The sequence below is a fragment of the Battus philenor genome, unplaced genomic scaffold, assembly GCF_028537555.1.
Source record: "Battus philenor isolate CCGP_79_NKW_IND1 unplaced genomic scaffold, ilBatPhil1.0.hap1 SCAF_1, whole genome shotgun sequence".
NCBI classification, from domain to species: Eukaryota; Metazoa; Arthropoda; class Insecta; order Lepidoptera; family Papilionidae; genus Battus; species Battus philenor.
This window is the reverse complement of record NW_027181661.1, coordinates 1,749,268-1,773,920: the sequence shown is the minus strand read 5'-3', so window position 1 is coordinate 1,773,920 and position 24,653 is coordinate 1,749,268. Positions and strand designations below refer to the sequence as shown.

Sequence of the window (24,653 nt, the reverse complement as noted above, 5' to 3'; positions counted from 1 at the left end):
GTAAAATAGTGTCATTCAACTGTTAGTAGAAATAAATATGACATGATAGTTGACGTATCTTTTATAATTACTCGTCTGAAAGTGACAGTGCCCCTTCACTTGGTAGATCGACGACATAAAGTCGCTGAATGCGGAAAACGCAAGACTGGTAAACAAGACTGGTCATAGTATCTTTCGAGCGGCCTATGCCTATGCAGTAGATATCTATCGAATAAAAAGAATCGAATATGTCCAGCACTTGTAAAAGGAAATTACTCGATAGATATAATAGATTATTAGTTGTTTTTTTAACAGTCTCTCAAAGGTATTTTTATGTATATGTGATACTCTGCCCTCTATAGGTATAACTATGTTATTTTAAAAGTGATTACATTATAAAAACCATCTTGATTTGATTCTAGTGATTGTAACTAGGATCAAACCTATTGGAAATGGTTCTCAAAATGTAATGTTATAAGAAACTAAACTCTTATTTATAAAAACCGTTGAAATCCTAGAGACAAAACTTATCCCTTCGCTTGAGATATCTTTATCAAATTTGGTTTATGATGAAGGATATCCATCTCCTCTAGATTCTTCGCAACTCTTTGATGATATTATAAGAGATAAAACTCTTTAATAATCTCTTTTTAGTCCAACGCTACAATTGTATAAAGAAATAACACAAGTAAAACCCGTTTCATTTCTCCACGATATACAATATAAAAATTTGTTGCTTATAATCTTTAGCTACTGTTGTAATATCGCTCGAACAACTTCAAACGATTAAAAAGGGTACAGTGAAATGAAATCGTTCTATCCCTGAGAACAGTTCAATCGGAAAATAACTAATAAAGTATTGTATTGCCTGCTATTCCAGAATAAGTTTATTTTTACATTTATTTACGTTATCTATGAATAGTTTATTGTGAATTAAATAAAATTATTAACAAGCTCACAGACTTTTAACATCATACAGAAGGCTATGTATACGATTTTTTAAAGATATCGAATTATAATAATATGCGTAGATTAATGAATGTAGCTGACATAGCCCAGCTTGTCAAGTTGATTTTGACAGACCAGTAAATTAAGTGGAGACAATGGATTTGCATCACCCAAAAGATGAGCTCCTTTAGGTTCCACAAACTACATTCAGCAGCAAATATTCTACGGCTATCTATACCCTCAAGGTCTTAAGTCTTAAGTCTGTTTACCTTGGGGGCTTTATATCTTCGGAATTAAGTTCACGGAATGAAATAGTCTGACAATTATACAAAAAATTAAAATAGGCAACATTTTAGTTTGTACAACGATAACCTTACGAAGGCTGTAGTCTTATAGGAGTTTAGGACACAGATCCTACCTCGGGTCGCCCTCGTTGTCCGCGGAAGTAGTCGCCCGCCCTCTCTTACGGCTAAAACAAATGATGATGAAATTTAAAAGCATTTTTAATTTATTTAACGAGTTAGTAAATTTACATATAAAGCGTAGTATGCAACTGTCGTGGAATTGCGTTTCGGAACAGTAAAACATTATTCTTGCAAACCAACGATTAAAACTTCACGGTCTCGTAAGCGGATTATACAGACAAACAAAGTAAGCATACAGTCTATGCGCAAAGACAATACATCCTTTGTTGTAGTTTTATTTCATATCGAAGCCTTACTTGGCGCGTTTGCTGTATGTTTCAAGTTTCGTGAACCTGATGTTTTGCTAACATTGAATGTTTAGTCTATTTGTTTTTATTCTCTATATCTGTCTTATACCATTGTTAATATTTTTTTACTTTTAGACAGTGAAGATTCTTTATAAATATCTTGTGTGAATTACTAGTTAAATTATGTTACGTTATTAAAAATATTTTCGAACTGGATTCCTCATAATAAACTTAAAAAATGTTTTAATAACAGAACACGACGTATATGAGAAACAGGTATAATCCTAGAGTTGATACTACAATTTTTTTTTAATTACAATTAAACTAAATACTATATGATATAAGTAGCATTTCAAGTTAATCCATCGTATTCAATTATACAGGATGATTGGTTATAAATTGTTTATTTGCTGTCAATTTATGGTACACCTTATCTAAACATGATGATAATGTAGTACGAAAAAGCGTTTTTGGAATTCGAATTACTATAAATTCGGCTAAGTTTAATTACGGTTTACTATCTACCCCTGTAAATTTTACATAGTTTACTATTCTATGGCATTTATGTAACATATGTAACAAAATTTAGTGTGATTACTCTATACAGGATGATTGTAAATAGATGTAAAAGGTTTAAAGAACACCTCCCCCTTCTTCCTCCCCCACCGCTGAGTAGTCCTAGCTTCGAACACAAAATCACACGCCCATTCATTACACTATATTATATCGTGCGGATGTCTTCGAGGAATTGGTGCAACAGACTGGACTTTATGCGAACTCATTTCGACGAAGCTGTGACAGCCCGTAAGGTTACCTAAAGGATACCACGACTTCAACAGAGAGAGAGAGAGAGAGAGAGAGAGAGAGAGAGAGAGAGAGAGATGACTTTAAAGCAATTCGCTGTAAAATGAGCTAATATTTATATAATATATTAATGTTTTGTTTGTCCGCAAAAACATCCGAAATTATTTAAAATACAGGATGTTACTACAAGAAATAATATAAGCTGCATGCTCATAATTTTCGTCCTAAATTAAATATATCGTTAATGACACAAGATATATGTTGTGTCTACAATAAAATTCTGCAAGCAATTTCAAATCTGCCACTGAACAGATTTAAAAGCAATGTTAAAAAAAATATTGAAAAAATTTATTATTATATCCGAGATTATTGTTAAACAGGGTAAAACAAACAAGTACGTTTGTAAAGAGAACTGCCTTCCGAGCTGATGGTAGCTTCCTTTAGGTATAACATCTCTTATTTTATGTTTATTGTAGATCGAAAGTTTATTTTTTTTGATTTTTTTAACTTTACGTTTTTACCCAATCAGCATGTATAAAACATAACATACTGATATTTATGTACTGTTTATTAATATTTTGAAATAATCATCTTGACCTCACAACTCGTTTACCTACAACTTAATGGTACTACGGCTCATGGAAATTACCCCCAGGCATTGTGACCGCCTTTTGTGTATAAATATTGCTATTGTGAGAAGTTTTAAATAAATAAATTATTGCATGATTAAAACTCTTTTTGCTTTGGTAAACTTCTTTCCTTGTAAATAAAATGTACGTTTAAAAATTTGATGTTACAAAGAATTTCAAATAGTAGAACCGCATTGCGGATATCTACAGATATTAGAAAGTATCTCATTGATCTAGTTATTTTTATATCAACATTCTTTTAACATCTGTTACACATTGACAGGTTTTTAAAGATATCTCTTATAATATTTTAGTTAAAATAAACAAATAAACATCAAATTAATTATTATAATTAGTATTGATAATATTACAACGTAATTTCTATTTCAAATAAAGTAAGATATAACATTGACAGTGATTTTTATATTATGTATAATTAATTTATTCTAAAACAGATGCTTCATCAAAACTTACTTTCGTTAAAAATTGAAAGCCTGTTATAAATTAAAAATATATTTAATGTCTTTATAAAAAAACAATTGATTACAAATACTATGTTTTCTAATTACAATAATAATTAAGAAAAATATATATAGATGTAAAATAACTTGAAACAAATTCTGGTCCCTAAAGGAAATTTTAAAAAGGATACAATATTACGTATAAAGAAAACTTTATTCGATACCGGTTTTCTACCTAGTTTGTTTTATGGATGCAAGAGATGAAAGACGCACATAAGTTAAAAGAAGAAAATGAGGCAAGATAAGATCAATGAAGAGAAGTACACAAAAAATTAAGAGGATAAATAAAACAAAAATAAGTTATGATTTAACACAGGCTTTAAAATTAAAACGTGTTGATCATATCTTGAGGATTAAATACAGTAGGTAGAACCTAAAAGTTGACTCTTTTGAAAGGACCATTAGGATAAATAATTGTTGGTAGACCAGCAAAACGGTGACCTGCTGATGTTGTTGAAACGATAGGACATAATTGGATGACTTTTGCTAAAAACAAAGAATTCTGGATAATGAAAGAGGAGGCCTTCACCCAAACCAAATCCACATAAACAAAACTAACCATACTAACATTAGACTAATAGGTTAATTGTACTAAGTCTACTAAATAACATTTGAAATGTAAATTATGTTGATGTGGAAATAAAAGCAATGCTTAGTAAAAACAAATATTTTTTTCTATTTCGCACACTGTAAAACTGGTAAGGATGTGATTACACGTATATATTTAATGTACATAACACTCCAATATTTGTATGGGTACATTTGTTTTGACTGACGTCAAATGTTTAACATATACGCGTTTTACTTTGTGGTTTATATGGAATGAGAAAGAAGTTATTTTTACAATTTTCCTCGCATTTTTTTCTAATAAAAACCTTCAACGACGTCGTCGTCGTTTCAAGCCATAGGCATTTCCCAGAGATATCTATGAAGGTTGCTTTAATCGCCACGATTAAAAGGGGGCTTGTAATCGCAGTGTGGTATTATGGTATGTATAAGACTTGATTGTTAGCAGTAGAAAGCCTGTATAATTAATGCACAAATTGTTTTAGAAGATTGCATCCTTCGAATTGAACTCGCAGCCTACCTTCCACGTGCGTTGGCAAAAATATAAAAAAGCGCCGAATAAAAGAGTTCCCGAGTTTAGCGTATCTTTAATATTATTATTACTATATGAATTGCGGTATTGCGGTAGTTAAACAACATCGTGCGCTGTACGAATCTAGGTCAAGGTCGGATGCACCTGCGCGGGAGCACGTTAGTTCGGGTTTCTACACGTGCTATCCACACGCACACTTAGTCATACATCTTATGGCACCGTACGAGAAATATTCCTTAAATAGTCATATAAAGATAGAAGAGGTAGACTTTGCCAATGCGTAATTTTTTTACCGAAAAAACTCAAGAGATTTCCGTAACTGTCCAAAAATACTTTTGTAATTCTAAATTAAAGCGAAAAATCTGAAAGAAATGACTACGGATCCTTTAGTAACTTACAGGCGTGTTTTTTGAAAATATTCCGAGTCATTTAGAAGAATGATCATTAAGATCCGGAAACTGTCAGATCTAAAGAATCATCTGGAATCTTCCATACATAAGATATCTACATTTACAATATAATTCTCAATTTCTTTTCTTTGTTTGATAAAAATATATATGCTGCTCATGCAGCTCTTTGAACGATTATATTTGGCTCCGATTGATTGTCGAATTATTTTAATATTTAAATTTGTATCTCCTATATCACCTCCTGGGAAATCAAAACGAATTTTTGGTGTGAATAATAATTACTATTATTCCTCATAATCAATCATCATATTATATAAACTAACCGGCATCTTAAGTATTATTAGGAGTGCTGTCATATACGTGTGCCATTATATCTAACTTTAATACACATATTTTGTATTACCGTCATATGATCTCAATAAATATAATTTTTAAAAAAATATTAATTTCCGTGTTTAAATTGCGTATTGAATTGCTCGCGAAAAATTTCAAATTTCGAACAATGGCACGAACTATCAACGATCTTGACTATCCCTGATATATATGTTGCTAAAAGCACAATATATATTTTTACTTTATATATAAACGTGAACTTTATTATGCTTTCCTTTTCTGTAACAATGACAGTTGTTAATTTTTCTTTTTCCGGTTTTCAGCCGATATATGCCAAATGCTAGGCATAGGTCTTCTTCGAGCCTCCCTTCGACTTCGTTTCTGATATATGACAACTAAATTTGTATATAGTTTTCCATTTATCCTACCCAAGCTTAAAAATCAATCAATTGTTCCTTTTAAGATTCCCAACAAAAGAGCTAAGTAATATTGAGTTGCTTTCGAACTTGATATTTACTTCGGAAACTCGCCTTTCCATTCTCTCGTCGGAGTATTCGCTAAATAGATTGAACGGAAGTATAATGTTTTTTCACTAACTAAGGCAACGATAGTCAATGTAACAAAAGCCTTCTGATATCAAATTAATTAATTAGTTACGGAACAGTGTGGAGTTTAAAATAACGAGTATTTTGTTACGAGGAATTTCCATTTACGTTTCGTTATTTTCAAATCGATATTCGCATTTCAACTCGTTTTATCATACATTACTATTTTGCTAAATTGCAGTGAGTTTTTTGGACAAACATTCTTTATTCTTACACTTTCTTCTTTTCAGCCGATAGACGCTCACTGTAAGGTCCTGCACTACCTCCAGCGACTTCCCGTAACTTTAATTATATTGTCGATATACCTAGATGGCCTCCTATCCACGCCGCGTCCACCTGCTTGGGTTGTCAAATAAGAAACTTTCAGCCCCATCTGCAATTCTTAAATTTTACCCTGATTATAGAAGATAGTATTTCTTATTCATTTAGAGCATGGATGCACAGACCGCGGCCCGCCGGTCGAATACTGGTGGCCCGCCGACAGCAAAAATAATACTCTCGTACATTCGAAAAATATTGAATTCTATTCCAGAAAAACTAAAAAAAATTAATTACCTATACTTCTGGCGGCCGGCCCGCCATCAGTTCGTGATTTGCCCGAGTGGCCCCTAGTCTTAATAAGTCTGTGCAACCATGATTTAGAGTGATATAACTTGTTCTATCAGCATTAATTTAGCCTTGGAAGTCCACGGCTGGACAAAAGCTTAACTAAGTCATCTGTTGAACTTTTAAGTGGACATCCTAGCTTCATAGGCATAAGAGTCCAGTGGCCATAGGTTCTATTTCCTATATAGCGTGCCCACTGCCATTTTTCAATTGCGATATCTATCAATACAATGATGTCACTGCAATAAAAAATAACCTATTATCCAGTATTGTGTTTAAAAATGCTTATACGTTTTACTCGCAATGTTATCGATCGAGAGAGTTGCACTGTTTAATATAGGTTAACAATATTACCTGCATTACAATCCCGATGCAACATCGAAATGGATTCGTGTAATAATCTAAATTAGACTAAGCTTGACCGCATGTCAATACAAATTATATAATTTACATAAATTAAAATGATTCGCTAAAACTGTTGCTAAGTGTAAATCACGAAAATGACTACATTAGAAAATTACTTATATCTTATATCTTCTTCCTCTTCGACTTATGTCATCGGTCTACCTTGTAGATGATCTATCCAGGCCACGTCTACCGACTTGTAAGAGGAATGTGACTCGCTTCAGTGATGCCAATTCTATTGCTGTTCTCCTCGTGAATGAATAAAACATAATGCTGATAATGCCTTAACTCCAATTTTATGTAAGTTGTAAAAAGAGTCCTTCATAGATGCACACTACAAGGCATAAGTCTTACTTAATTATATCTAAGTTGGTATACCATAATTGCCACGCCATACTTAACGTACACGGCTTTTTATCCTCTGGAAATTTATTTGTGAGCAAAAGGATCCTGTATAAATAATGCATAAAGTAAGATACATAAGATAGTATCGAAGGAAACGAATTTGCGATCCAACATTGTGTAAGTTCATACCGCTAGCTACCAATTCTCATAAAATAGTAAATAAATAAATATTAGATATCACTGTTAAAATGATTCAACAGTTTGGTTTTTTAAAATCATTTCACTCTTAAAAGTTTACATTCAAATATAATTTGACGGTAACATCGTTTCTGGCGAGAAATCAAAACTAAAAAATTTACCTTTCCGGCCTTTGACGTAAATTGATTTTTACCCCACACAAAACTTATCCGGGCCAAAGTTTGTGTCGAATCGCGGCAAATAAATATCACGAGTGGCGTTCGACTGCAAAGGTTGTGCACTTTACGAATTTAACTTGCAAAGTAATTAAACCTGAAATATCGGGTTTTTTTCGTTACAATTTTTTTCGCGTTTTAAGTTAACTTTATTTATATCGCTTTTTAAAACTGAACTAAGGGATTATTCGTTTTTTAACGGCATGTTTACAGCGTTCCAAAATTTCAGGTTTTTATTTAAAATGAAATACGATTTTTCTTAGTTGAGAAAGATATTTTAAATTTCATTTGTTTTATTGACAGAAACATACTTTGTTGCCATACAAGTGCTTATTCCGCAGGTTCTCAGGGATCCTAACTCGTGTAGTCTAAACCACGTTTAAACTCGACGGTTTCCTCGGGACTCTTACACATTATTACTAACGCTACTAAACTCCCTAGAGTACATACTGTTTTTCACTTTTTTTTTATTCCAGATGACATCGCTGTTATGTTATCTATCCAAACATTTATACCACACAGGGCGTTCGATTGTGAAATGAATTACCGCAGTCGATTATACGTGCTAAGTTACTGCCTATCCTTAAGAAAATCGTTAAGAATTATTTACTAGAACAATGATTATTTACTCTTTAATTAATTTTCTCTTCCTCTGTTTGTTAATTCTTACAGAGGCAAGTGCTATCTAAGTCAGTTTGATTTTTATTTATGATAATGTTTTGTATCGTATTTATTATAAGTATACTAGCTGATCCCGCAAACGTTGTTTAGCAAAAAAATTAAAGTTTTTAATTAACAAATGTAAGATAAGTGTTGATCGTAGAGGGGTGAAAATTTAGGTTTGTATGTATTTTTGTATGTTGTATCATAATAAAATAAAAACCAAAAAAATTGTCTAAAAAATTATAAATAAAATTTAGGGGTGGACCACCCTTATTCACTTAGGGGTATGGAAAATAGATAGTAGCCGATTCTCAGACATACTGAATACGCATGTAAAATTTGGTAAAAATCGGTCAAGCCGTTTCGGAGGTGTTCAAGTTCGAACACCGTGACACGAGAATTTTATATATTAGAAATGCTTTATACATATGTGTGTATGTTTTGTCTATATTTAAACATTAGCTATCCGTTGTTTATCCATCTACTATTTCCATACTATGGTTGTCTGGAAGGAATAGTCTCGTGTGTTAAGACTGCATTAATTATTTCCTTGTGTACAGTAGTGTACAGTAAAGAGTATTAAATAAAAAACCTACGACATAATTAAAGTCGCAGAAAGCCGATGGATGCGGGCAGTACAGCGTTGGTCATCGTGGCTATCTATGGTGGAGGCTTAAGCCTTGCAATGAGCGTCCATTAGCTGAAAAAAAAAGCCAGAAGCTCTCGGAGCCTCGGCTTGTATCAGTACATTCTACTGTATTACAGGATTGGGTGGAAGTAAACGTAAAAGAGAACCTCAACTGGATACCCCTTTTAATATTCTTACTAAAGGACGCCAAAGAGGGTTGAAACTCGACCAGGGCGATTACTATTGCGTAACAATCATCACCACCGCTTCGTACAACTTCGGCAAAGAGTCTATCTGATCAAGGTTCTATGTCCCCTGTGATATATTTAAGTGTCGACCACGATTTCGAAGAAGCCGGTTCATTTTCAAATGGCTGCGAATTTTTTTAAGTCGAAGTTCTTAACATCGTCGCATTGTACAGAGATTCGAGCACGTATATTTGTCTTGCGATGGTGAATTCATGAGTTTTGATCGCATTTTTATCTTGTTTACCTTGTATTTATTTAATAACAGGAAAATTCTAACATCGCGATTCAGACTTACATTATTCGCATATACAACGCCATCTATTATCTTATATTTATACTAATTCATCGCAAATTTTATTTATGCGACCATTTTAACAGAATTTATTCATCATATATAGCGAAATGGCATACGCTTGATGGAATTAGATGTAACAATGCGCAACTCGTTAACCTAATTATTTCAAGTGAGACATAAAGAAAAACTTAAAATACCGTAACACGTAAAGTATAAAAACTTGTAACGAAACTATCACGTTTAGACAAAATAAAAAAAATATTGTTAGTAAATATGCAAGTATATATCTCAGAAAAGAAACATTCAATTCACTCTTTTATCTTGTGATAGAAAGAATTAATACAAAAGAAGCTAACGTCTTTTGTCCAACGGTGGACGGGTATGAATGAAAGCTAATTGTTAAATACAAATTAATATCTCTCATTAAAACTACTTAAGTTACATTGTCATAATATAAACATATCTTAGTACCTATGCTTAATTTTTGATTTAAAATTACGTAATGTTCAATAACCGAATAAAGGTGTCGATTTATTTAATTGTAATACATTATAATTAGTAAAAATTGTAAAAAAACTATAACATTATTTTATTTTTTCAATTGAAATGTAATAGACTAATCACTTCTGGGAGTACATAGTCACCAAGGACATATTACAATAATTATTTATTATTTAGTTTGATTCCATTGATACAAATTTATATATATAGGATACACAGCTCACGTGTTGCCAACCCGACTGACAAACGTGGTGATTATGGTAATCCCCTTATTAATGGTATATCCCCTTATTGATCTATGGGAAATGCCTATGACTTTCAATGTCTGGACTGAAAAAACGAATTCGAATTTTAAAAACGCTTTCTATTACTACATTATCAGCACATTAAATACTTTTTGGATAGAAAGCACTATTCTTTATTTGAACGATAATGAGAACACTATACATTCACAAATTGAAAACGTGCGTATAATTATATTTTATTGTTTATAAACAAGTAGAAATTTACAACCAGGGCAGTTAAATATCCGTTTCCTTTTCCATTGTTATTTTGTTTCGTCTTTATTGGGTTAAAATTCAGATTAATACGTATATAGCTTCATTATGAGTGATTTAATATAGCCTAAATACTTCCAAGGACCCGAGGACACGTGATATCGCGTGAACGGTAACTTAAACTTGTTATGCTAAGATTTATTTCTTACTGCGCTATTGAACAAATATACAACTTCAAAGGAAATGATTACGAGTAAATCACATTGTATTCATAATTAATTGTTAAATAATTGTTTGTTTATTATAATAATTATTAATGAATAGTTAATAAATTACGCTTGTTTAATTAAAATATAAATTTGAAGTTTTTATTAATAAAATTATATAAATAATATTATTAAAATTAATTATGTATATATTCTTATGATTATGCGAATTAGTTCAACTTTTATTTTTAATATTATTTTTATTACGATTAACAATTCTTCTGTAAATAAGTTCTCCCACGATATCCTTTTAAATTTCTATTTTGATGACTAGTAGTAATTTAACTTTATTATTTCATGACAGTTATCATTATTGAAATAGAATTTTATTTGTGTGTATTGTTTATATAATTATTTATAAGTATATATGCCAGTTTCTTAGATGCAGATATATATATACATATATATATATACTGGTGTTTTAAGTATATTATTTTATAAACATATATTTTACATATACACACACATACACATTGAGGGAGAGAGAGGGAGGAAGGAAGGAAAAGAGAGGGAGAAAAAGAGCAGCATCTATTTTTCGAAGGGTAAATGAAATTAACAATTTTCTTCAGAGCATTTTTGCTACCGTGCTCTATTCGACGTACTGTGCTGTATGCGGTTCATTTAAACCTACGTTTCTATAGATTTACCTCCGGGTACGTTACGGTGGTAAAAATTCCCCGCAGTGAAACACGAAAAGACAGACCGTGAGGTGGGTTCGTTATTCGCATACTTTACGGATACAACGTTGGTTTGCCTTACCTTTTTCTTATGCGTTTGAATTTAGAATATATTTTTAAACTGTATTTCGTTAAATTTGCTAATTCGTGCCGTTCGTTCAACTTAAACGGTTTAATGGAACGAATTTTAAAATCGAAATATATTTTTACGTCTAATTATTTTAGTTTGTAAAAATAAAAAATAAACACGACAGTTAATGGAGCAAAATACTTTATTTAGTTTAATTTAGGCATTACTAGTGATAAAATTAAGAGAAAAAGAAGTATATAGTAAAAATTACGAAAAATATTTTATCATACAATCTTAAATTGCAATATAAGCAGTCGAATATTGGATTTTTATGCACTAAAAATGTTGTGTACATAAACATTATAATGTGAGTATGTCTGAAAAGAAACTAAATATGAAATTTATATTTGTAAGTGACAGTTGTTTATAGATAAGATATCAAATAATGAAGTGATCAATTTAAAATGTGATTTGTGTTTTTTATTGCGAATTATCAATAAATATCCACTGTACGAAGTTGTCGTGTTTATTAATGTATGATTATATTGTTTGATTTAAAAACAGAGCTTGATTTTCGTATAAATTACAAAAGACTTGTATATTAAATTCGTAGTTGTCGCTGTTACTAGGGCAATACAGATCTCGTGCGGGGGCAAAAATATAATGCGGAACCGAGAAAAAAAGAACGCGGTGCCCGACGACGAAACTGCAACATGAAAAATGAATGACCCCTCTTCCATTGCAATAATTATAATCGACTTACTACTAAAAATGTACCTATTACTGTGGTAGTTATTCGTTTTATAACGTATTAACATATTTAAAATTACCTTTACATATATACATGTACGATATCCACTCATCATGATATCTCTAGAACCAAATAGCAAAGAACCTTGAATTTTAATAAGAATATGCTTTTTGCAAAGTAGAAACCAACTAAGAATTGATTTTACGAAATTCAATACGCAAGGGTATTGAGGCCGTTCATAAAAAAAACTGGATATGTTTAAAATTTAGTTCTTTTGGGTTATAAAACTTGGTCTGTATATATTTTTGAAATATTAAAAATTACCAGTATGTATATACATATATATGTTTGTCTGTATGTCTAATATATAATCGTATGCTATGCATTTGATGGAGTTAAGATCTTTAGCAAAGTTGTTGTGTATAATCTCGCGATGCTTTCTAACTTGGTATGATCAATTTTCGATAGATGGCGCCACTGTCATTGCAATGAATTTTGTATATCCCGTGACAGTTCAAGCTGATTTGAATTGTAATGAAAACAGCGAACGAATGATGACGTTTCGAGTCGTAGGTGACTTGAGAATTTGTGTTAATTGTGAAATTCACACCCAGCTCACACAATTAAAATAAAAACAAAAAACTAAATATTTTTTTATTAAATTTTTACGAAGTTGCGGGGCACCACTAGTGTATATATATATGTATATGTATGTAATAAAAAACGAGCACATGTCAAATACGTCAAAGTTTAGTATGTCCTTTTGACTTTTCTGAAGGTTCAAATCCCAAGGAGGAATGTAAGAATGGAAAAATAAAAGGAAAATACATCATAATTTACTTCGCAAAATATATTTCACAATTTTCAAGTACACATCGCTAATCATATAAACACAGAACAAACAAATCGACTCCCCAAAGTACACGTATGGTTGGTAAATAGCCCGAGAGCTATGCAAACTGATACGCCCACGTTGCGAACCGTATATTATAGAAGTCCTTTCAAAATGTACACCGTCATATCGTAGTGAGAAAATATTATTCCAGGTCCTTAGTTAAGTCTAGAAATACAATTTTATAAAAATACATAACCCAAGTTCAAAAAGCACTTGCGGATTGAAACCTTTTTATGAGGATTTTTATAATAAAGAAATCTTTTAAAACAACTTTGCTTAATATCTGGTAGCAGATGTTTCGTAGTTTCAAATCATAGATGACTACAGCCTGTAAGGCATACATATGCCTCCAAAGATGTCTATGGGAGAGAGATATCTATGGATCATCTAGAAATTTATTTTTGATATATGACAATACCTTATAATTAAGGCACGTGGTGTGAATTATATAAGACAGTATTCCTAGAATCGAATTAGTGACATACGACCGCAATACTCAGGCCTCTACCGCTGCACTACTACCATAGCTCGTTGCAGATATACAGATAGTACTAAGTATCCTCTAGTCATTTCATTATTTCGTACATAATAGCACATCCTTTAGCTGGTAATAACTATCGTATGTTTTATCAAATTATTTACAATACGGTGAAAGATATAACAGGTTTTGAAATACAAAATATTGAGCTTTTTGTAATCCTTTTCGATCTTATCTCTATAATAATGCGAGCTACGGTTATAATGGATTTCTTATACAAAATATTTAGCGTTTTTTATATTCTTGAACCATTTAAGTTTTTCCCATATGGCAATACGGTATGATATAATATAAGATATTTTTAAATACGAAATACATAGCTTATTTATAATCACTACCTATTTTATTCTTCTCTTCTATAATAATGCATGCAAGGTACTTACAAGATATTAAATTATATCAATGCTTTAACAGTAGTTTTAATTTACAAAATATTTAGCTAGATCTAACTACCCACTATCCATTTCATTGTTTTTTCCAACGACGATCTGAGTTACATTTTGTTGCAATAGATACGGCTGCCGTTCCAACAAGTTTCTATTTACAAAATATTCAGCTATTATTAACTACCTAGTATCCATATTTTTGCCTGTAATGATGCGATCAAGGTGTAAAATGTTTATCAGATGGTATAAATAATCAAATGTAAGATTTGATTTTATAATGCAAAATATTTATGTAAGAATAGGAGAGGAAATATTTTTTTTTTCAATTTAAAACAATATTCGAAATGTAAATTTCTAAAATTAATCTGATTCTGTTTTTGTACCGAAGGTTGTATTTTTGTCAAAATTAATAAACGCTACAGACTACTGTTTACTAAAGAAGTTCAATTGCAATTATTTTTATAGAAAATATTTGTTAATAAAATCTCAGGTAATATTGCAACATATCTATATAGATACTTTGTTCGTATAATATATTTATTAATGCATTTGGCAATGTATCCCATAAGATACATGCGATTTATTTAACTACCCTTATTAATTTTTTTACTTATTTTTCTAGACATCCTGAGATCATAAGGGTTAAGTGGTGTAAATATTATTGATATTTAAAAAAATAATAATATACCAAGTTAATGGTTAACAATTTCAATCTTTTATATACGATGATATAAATGAGGCATTTACTTAATGTTAATGATGCGATTGCTACTCAGAATTTTGGGTATATGTGCTTCGCTTCGCCAGCCGCTCCGAGACCATCTATTTTTTGGAGCTTTTTGGTCTGAATACTTCCAAATGGACTATGTATACTTTCAATTTATGGATCATTAGTATTTAGTTTCCTTATAAATGTCTATAATAGTCTAAAGTTCAAAAAGCGTGATAAAATTACCTTTTATCTGTTGTCGAAAATTCGATTCACTTCCGTTGCGGTTTTTCGTATAAATTTCACATCTCGCACACCGGCATTTGTTTGTTTTATTTCGTATTCGTACAATCCACTAATTAAAGTTTATATGGGAAATTAAAAAACAAAAATCACAATCGAAAATTCGCGATAGTATTAATCGGCTGACAGTCAATTTGACTTTACATTTATTGAACGATCGTATCTCAAATACAATTTGACATTCGTTCGAAATTCGTCACCTTTCTTTACGTTACGCTGTTTATTTTTATTATGACTGTTTCTAAATGATTCTATTTAACATCTACATCATTTATTCGAATTACTATCAGGATCATTTACAGCAGCGGTGAACAACCTTTTTAATCAGACTAATTTAAATTACTTTTTTGGCGTACTGTATTAATTTACAATAAACATTACAATGAAATAAAAATTTAAATATTATTTAACGCAAAATAAACAAAAAAAAAAAACAGAAAAACGAATTTTATAATGATTTTTAAGAGAAATTTGGCAATGTACTTTTGATACAAGCTGATCTTCAACTACCGTAATTCATGAGGTGATTAATTATTTCGGTTTAGTATTTTAATTTTATAACAATTTATCAATGAAAGAAAGTCGATAAAATAAATTCAGAAACACTGTGAACGTCGTCGAAGTCAACACTGATCCTAACTCGAATAATAATAACTTCCATTGAAATTAAATCTATGAACGATTCAAGCGCTTAGATCTGAATGCCCATAGAAAACTCAGACTGATTTTATCGTGGTCACAATATCCTCACAATATCGTCATACACAACACAGACTCTGTGTTTGGCACTAATCGGTGTAGCATAACTCCTGAGGATGACCCATGGAGGGGTGAAACACGTATTGAGTAATTTGGCGGTGGCGATTGTGTGATTCGTATTGCTTGTCGCATACGCATTTATCAGCGGGCTAGCGGGCGGTGCACTTTGTTGCACGACTACCACTGCATGTGCGGAAGTGGCTAAATATTGGTCTTTTTCTTACTCAAGATGGACTTCCGCAAGGTATCGCCTTATTCCATTAAATGTTTTCTTTTAATAAAATTCTCAAATTTATTTGTTATAATTCTGAGATGTTATATGATTTTATTTATCTATTAATATCTTGCCATTCAATTGTTTAATCGTCTTCCTTATAACATAAATTAAAGTTAATAAAAATATATTCCAGTAATTTTTTAATTTTTGTTTTCGATTTAGTCGATAAAGATCTGTATGCCAATCGAACTCTATCATCATTGTCTACTGCTGAACATAGGCATCTATCACATATTTTATAGTAACATACCAACGTGGCTTGCACTCGGTGTTATTCGACAAGCTTAACGAGGTTGCATGTCCTTGTATGGCGTAACTTAGGACACGTTTGCTAGTCTGTGGTCATCACTGTAGAACCTTAAGGCTTCGGTGGACGCCAATTTTACAACTTGTGCCACTTCATCTAACCAATGCACTAGGCTATGTAAGTTAACTTTGGTCTACGGTTTCGATCCCGCAAGGAAATCTCGAGCATAATCCTAGCTAGGATGATAAAGGGAATGTGATCTTGCTTGTAAAGGCCGAAGTTATTAACTGCGTTTCAGTGCGGTAAAGCTTCACCGGTAGGCTTTGCAGACCTTCGTCTTGAAACACTTCGAGATAATGGTCCAGAATATGTTTCATGGTGTCCTTCATACTTAAGCAAACTGTATCACATCTTCTCCGTTCAATAATTAAAAGAAGTCAGACTCGAATTTACAGGTCTTTTGTTGACTGTCATTCGAAAAATTTGGTATATATAGGGTGATTAATTAACAAAAATTTTTAAAACTGTTACACCTATAACCAAACATGTTTATTATTATAATAGTTTTAATTTATAGTCTGATGGAACAAATATCTTCTCCTAAAGAGTGAGAGTCTTTAGATAGAGCAAATAAATAAATCTCTTCTTTATGCTTTATATATATACTCTAACCAACGTATATAAAATGATCATTCTTAGTGACTGGTATATGGTTAACCATTGATCTCTTTACCTATCACCAATCATGATATGTTATAAATATAAGACCGCGTAAATGAAAAAGATTTGTTTTTATTGAACACCCAATCCAAAAATCAATGGTTTTAGAGATATTTAAAAACGTAATGATAACATAGTAAGAAAAAGCGTTTTCAATTTTCCGATTTCTACATATCCAGGTTATTGATTTATTACTATTTATCTCTGCAGAGTTTCTTGTGAAAATAATTATTTACCAGTCGCTTAGAGTGATCAATATATATAGGTTGATTCTAAACAGGTTTAAACCATTAAAGTTTTTGGTGACGAACGACGACGTTTATACATGTAACCAAACACTATGTGTATAGCATCGGTATATTATTTTTAAGCTCGTTTTAAGTAAAAGATTTATTTACATATTTAATATAAAAGTTTCCCTCTTTGGGAGAAGATATTTATCGCATCTATGGAAATATAAATTAATTAATTTTGATCATAGTATATTAGTGTTCCCAGTATATTATGATACGTATGAAACGATGCTGCCAACACTCTGGAAATATATATGAGCAGTGGTAATTCGATATAAGTAATGCACAAAATGTGAGTTATAAAAGATTGTATCTGGAATTGAAACCGCGACCAAGGATCGCATGTCTACCGCTAAGCTATCACTACTCATTATTAATGCATAATAATAATTAATATTAATAAGTATATATTTGAAAATAACAAGTGTGAAATACACGTGACATCAAAGCGGTGTTAGCAAGTTGATAAGCTGAAGGAGAAAGGGAGAAAGAAAATTTCTCATCGTTCGCTTTGAAATTATGTTACAACTCGGGCGTAACCTTATGTACTTCATTACATTTATATATAAGTACTTATCAGCCAATTGTACGATTTGACGAGATCTAGATGTTAAATTGAGATAAAGTTAAATATATAAAGTTTATTTTGGCGATTCGAATGTTATTCTCACATGATACGAGGTCAAGTTTTATATATCAGTAAAAACTGGTTATATATACTGTTAATTGCTTTAATAATCATTTTTATATTGAATGTTTTAATAAAAAATTCTTTATTAAAAATAACTTTACAAATTTGTCGAATATCAAAAAGTAGGGACCTAAAAGTTTCTTTACCTTTACGGGCACAGATAAAATTGGTTTTCATATAAATAATTAGCTCATTTTGCAAAATTTATGCGAAATATATTATTTTACAAATACTTTAGATTTTAAATTAAATATTTGGAGTACCTCTATACGATCGAGTAAAGTTCAAATAATAAAGACAAGACGTCGTTTTAGGCATAAGCATCTCCTAAATATGTCTACGGGGGATATATGGTCACTCTTGACAGGTATGTTTTCGACCGCAATGTGGTAAAATCTTACACAGTGAACGCTGGTGGTCACCATCCTCTGGAAACTTGTCAGCAAGCCCCTCTAACCTATTCCTAATTTATTGATTATACTGTCCCCAAAGTTGCCAAGTGTTGGAGAACACCTACCCTGCGGATTGAACCTGTTTACGAAACATCTTGCCTCCACTTTCTCTGACAGCAGTTCTCTTTAAAGTTAGTACTTGTGAGTACTGGTAATTCTATATAATTAATACGCAAAATGTAAGTTATTTAAGATTATATCCAGGGAATCAAAACCGTGACTTAAGATCGCATATCACAATCTTCAACCGCTGGGTTATTACTACAAAAAACAAATGAAACCGACAAAATATAAAAGATTTCTCTGATGAAGATAAAACTTCATGCTTTGGCAAAAGCTGGGCTTTGTAGTGGGATAACCGTGTCGTAAAACTGCGCGTGCGCTGATTCATTATACTTTCCGCTTCATTTATAGAGTATATATATATATTACACATTTTAGGCATATTAATTTTTAATTGAGAATGGCAGAAAAGGTTAGAATATATCTTAAGAAGTGTAGGGAATATTTAATGATTCGCCTGTTATTGCGGCTTATAAGTTTTTCTCTCTTTGTAGGTATCTAAGAATGTCGTCAATGCATATTGTACAAATATTTATTTACATGTATTAAGAGCTTGGTAGATGATGTTGCTAAACGAGATTTAATTTCATCACAAAGCCCATCCCTGGCTTTCATACGAAACACAGTAGGTATATATGAGTTTGTATGAAAGATTAAATTGTACAGTTTATAAATGAAATTTCTACCTGCTAATACGACAGCAATTTAGATAATTGCGCAGCTAACAATCCAGAGAAACGTCAGTGAAACCTATACCAATAACCGCGTAATAGATTTCGAATAATGTTATAATTGGGATTATATTGTTACATTGTATGTTATAGTGGGTATGTTATATGGATCTTCTATGTTTGCGTAATTTAAATGATAAGAATTATGATTCGCTTGCCTTTATTCACACAGCTAATGTATAGACCTCCTATGAAACGTATATTTTTTTTTAATTTCTGTACACATTATTGTCATTTACATAGATTTAAAAAAGACGTACTTGATTGAAAAGATCTGAAACTAAATATCATGATAGGTTTCTCAATAAGAACGTTTTCATGCGACGCTGAAAACGTGGTCGCTTCAAGACACATTTGCAAGATCACAATCACTTAACAAAGTGACACTTAACAAGTAAACAAAGTAGAGTGCGGAGTGGCAGTGTGTCGGCACTTAAGGTTTTTGACTGCGGTTAAGGTCTTTGGAAAAGGTTGTGTACAGGTTGCTTACGATCGGTATTATTGGAAACATGGGGAAAGCAGTGAACGTGCTATAACCGAAAAGATGATGATAATTGTATGTAGTTATATATTAAAAAAAATCTTTTGAAAATCCGAATTTTCCTAAGAAAATTTCCCGTAAAAAGGCTTTTTTAATTAACAAGAGGTTTGCGCCTCAAAAAAATTTAAAACCGAAACAAACTCTCCATCATAGCAACCTCTAAATGAAGCTAACACTGCTCAAACGAAGACAGTTAATAACATAGTCATGACGAAAGAAATCAGGCCAAACAGAGATGAAATACAACACCCGGAAATTTTGAATTTAAAAATGAATCTCCGAGTCATAATGAGAAGTGATTTTCCTGATTTAAATTATCAATGCAATGTTCGTTAAGAGAAAACCTTTATTATCTTCAATCGGAAAATGAGAGGGGGAAAAAAAAAGAAAAACGTCGGTATGGTAACAGGGGAAACTCGATTGTATAACCACCCGCTGGGTTATTTGCACTCGTCAAACAAAGCATGCCCGGTTCTGTGAATTCATTAAAAAAAAAAACTCGTACTGCAGGTGTATGCGTTTTCATTCGCAACCTTGATAACGTTCAAGTTTACATTTCACCAGTGTAACCGTGACCTTGAAACGTCATTGAATATACGAGGAATATCGGTGTAAATGGAAACGTCGAAACTGAATATCATAACATCCGGATATTCAATTACGCAAATGTTTATTTTGCTTCGTCGACTATAAAAGATTCGAGCGCTGTAATATCTGGTTTTAATAGCGAGCTAGTGCTCAAAGGTTCTATTTTACGTTGAACATAGTGCCGCGTCTTGCTTTTATGTCAATGTCAAAGTCGAGTCCTTGGAACGGATCTTTATGTAGTGACGGCGTTTAGATATTATAATAAAATAGTGTAAAATTTAAAATTAATTAATTTTTATCGAAAAATATTAATTAATTTTCACTATTAATTAATCAAGAATCAAAAACTATTAATATAAATTACATTAAAATGTAAATTTATTTGTTTTTCTCTTCGTATTTTAAATAAAACAGTTTTATAGCAAAAGTCGTATTGTAATTTGGACGTTGAAGTCTCGATCTACGGATAGGGCAGTTTGGCGCCGGCTATCTCGTATCAAGATAACACTAAGAGTCGGATGAAGGGAAACATGAGAATTCCATTTTCGTATCTTCTCGAACGTTCCAATTCTACTATACCAACATATTTTAAGTTAATATATTCGTATCCAACCTATATGATATGAGCTAGTTTCTATATACTGTTATATATATATAAGTTTATCATTAAGATTTTAACGAGATTGTTACAAAATGTATTTATAAAATCATTTATATATATCAAATAACGATGTATAAAATAAAAATGTTCAATCGATATTTTGTACGCATTTATAGATATACATACGAACGATGTATACATGTATATGTAATAGTTATATGTTTTACAATTATTAAGCGAATTATTAGAAATACTTATATATCCTATATATGATTGTTTGTCTGTATGAATTTTTCTGAAATGCCGCATAGAGTAATTCTGTCGTGACGTCGCACATTGCCTCGTTTCTGTATCATTTATACAGCCTCCTTTCTACCTAGATACCTATATATACAAAAAATAAGTAAATTAATCTATACATTGACACTTCTTGTATATATCTCCCGCCTAAGTTCTAATTGACACCTAAGTTAACATGTTACAGTCAAATATAATTATGCACATTGATTGCAGCTTAACATACTTAACCAATCTTAACATAAGAACATAGTATATATACATAGTATATGTGCACTTAGATTAAGCTTGTAAATGTGTAATCATTAATATTAGTGTTTTTTACGAAATTGATTAATTAAATAAGATAATTAATTTAAAAAATATAGTAAATAAATAATTAGTGTATATAATGAAAATTAAAATTTTTAGCCTAATATTTGTTTAGTGAAATGAATGAATATAGATAAATAGGAAAGAATTTGGGCTAGAGATAGGGTTATATAATTTCTCGTGTCTCCAAATCAAGGCAAACGCGGAAGAAATATTACTAAATGAATATTAATTTATAACATATATTAATAATTGAATATATGAATTAAAAATACATATAATATTAAAAGCGATGCCTTTATCTTCCTTCTTTATATTTAAGAAAAAAAATTAAATAAGACTTTTAATGAATTTAAAAAATAACGTGTTTAGTTATGTTTTAATTAAAAAAATCAAAATAATAATTAATCACAGGGGGCATTAAAGATATTTAATTAAAATTTTGCTATAATATCTAATTTAAAAACGTAAAGGCTATTTTATTATAAAATCATTATTAAAAATACTTAATTTTTTATTACCACTTTTAAAATATTTATAAAAATAAGAAATTATATTTTTAATAAAATATATAGGAGGCAATTTAAAAAATTGTTCACGAGGGGGCCAAATTTAAAAAAAAATATTAAAATTTAAAACTGAGTAATTAAAATAAAATAGTAATAATTTAAGTTAGTTTTAAGTTTTAATGATTAAATAAAATTGTAAAAAAAATCATGTAGATTTAATAACGTACGGAATGCACGTCTAAATAATTTTACGCATTGGCATCCGCATTATTCGGAATTTAAATTTTGCGTCACTGTCGCGATTGCAAAAATTTTAATTTATCACATAGTTAATTTTAAAGAAGGAAAATATTTTTTTTTCGTAATTTTTGAATTTTTTTTTTAAATGTTCGTTAAATAAAGTTCGGCGCGGCAAAATAGTTTTAAAGTGCGCTCGGAAGTTTGTAAAGTATTTTTGGCGGGTGTCGGTGGTGTGTTTGGACTTATTGTGGTACTCACGCGGCGTGGTCGGCATGAGGGAGCCATGCGACGGCGAGGGCCAACGCGACGGAGATCGTGTGGACGCCGCGTAGTCGGCACGCGCGCATGTTTCGTCTCCACAACGGAGCTCCCGCGGGCTACCGGCAGCCGCGGTATGGTCGACAAACTAAAGCGCGATCCGTCTTCGCCGCTACCGAGTCTCGCGCCTGCGCTCCGGCGCCTATCGACCGCAGCCCGGCCGCCTCTCTCCGCCAGCACCATGACTTTCGGATCCTCTGGCCTTATCGAGCGACAAACACAGCACCCCATCTTCGACGGACCGACAGGATACCGTCGGGCCAGGCGCCTCCGTTCACAGCCGTCGCGCGGGGCCCAAAGCGGACGCGCGGCCACGCGGTATCGATCGGACATATCGATTGAAATTATGTTTCGCTGGACGTTACTTACGTTTTCGGTGTTTTCGGAATTTTTAAAATTTTAAATACGATTCTATATATTCTTTCAACGCGTATAATTATGCAATCAACATAAAAAAACTACTGGTATAAAAATAATTTTAAGTACATTTTTTTTTTAAATTTGGTAAATTTTTGAAAAAAAAAATTATGAAAATGTTTTTATTTTCGTGAATTTTAAAAGTACAAAATTTTAATAGTTAAGTATTATTAGTATAACGTAAGTCGTAGTTTACAAATGAGGCCCGAAGGAGGCCGTCGGATCGCAGAGCGCCGCGGGCTCTCGAAACCATAGTCGCCAAGCTCGTAAAACTTTTAAAATCAATGTACACTGTAAATAAAAACAACACTATAAATAATTGACGACAGAAAATAAAGATAAACGCTCCGTTTAAATAAGTAATTGTGTTTTATTCAAAACCTTTTCTTTTTGCAACAAATCTTCTTGTATAAAAATAAATTGTAAATGATTCTATGTTATTCTATTTTTAAGTACACAGATCAATTTAGACTTAATTTTGATCTGAAAAAGGCAGCCTATATTATGCTATTTAACTTAAAAAAAACCTCGAAAATCATCTAAAAGATGAAAGTATACTATAGCGATTTTCTACTGACAATACATAAAGATTACTTAAACTTTAACTTTAAATTGTAATAATCATTATAATAATTTTTATTTAAAATCAACAACTAAGAGTACTGAATCTTGTTTGCGTTGAAAATTATAAATCTGATTTTTTAATAAAAACACTTCACGTTGTATACGATCTCTTATTTTCTCTTATCCGAAAACCAAAAAGTTTCTAATAAAAATTAAATTTTTTTTTCTGGTTTTTTTCTTGTAAAACTTAGCGCATATCTATTTGAATAATAAGCGATAAGTTAATAATCAATTCTAAATAAATTAATAAACAATACTGTAGCTAATTACATCACTCTTGCTGTGTACAGTCCTCGGGGTATGTTATAGGCCCTCTAGAACTTTTGGAACTCTGCCAACGCTGTAAGTGCTGGAAGGCATGAAGTTACGTATGTAGGTGATACGAACGTAATTACAGGCATGAAATGGTAACCCATTTTCTATCTGCTGTTTTACAGTTCTACATTCGCTCTGATATTTAATCTTTAACATGGACCTCAGGATATTCCTGCAGGGAATAGAATTATAATATTTAATACGCTGAAACTACATAGGGTCATTGGACATATATAGGGTGGTTTTTATATATGATGTACATTACTTGATAGCAAATATGTTACACATTTAATCCTCATCAATCATTTAATGGAACGTTTTAATTGAATTATGTATATATATATATATATATATATATATATATATATATATATATATATTCGTCGAAACCAGCTCGGATGAACAGCATTCAGGTAGCTCCG

General features: G+C 31.4%; 1 protein-coding gene across 1 annotated transcript in view; it reads right to left on the bottom strand.

The window, feature by feature from the left end:
• LOC137918837 (gamma-aminobutyric acid receptor subunit beta-like) overlaps positions 1-22,904 on the bottom strand; it is an 87,331-nt gene extending 64,427 nt beyond the window's left edge. Inside the window, exon 1 of the mRNA XM_068761762.1 lies at positions 22,816-22,904. Within this exon, the coding sequence (XP_068617863.1) occupies positions 22,816-22,904 (89 nt within the window). The remainder of the gene's footprint in view (positions 1-22,815) is intronic.
• Between the last annotated feature and the right edge of the window lie 1,749 nt (positions 22,905-24,653).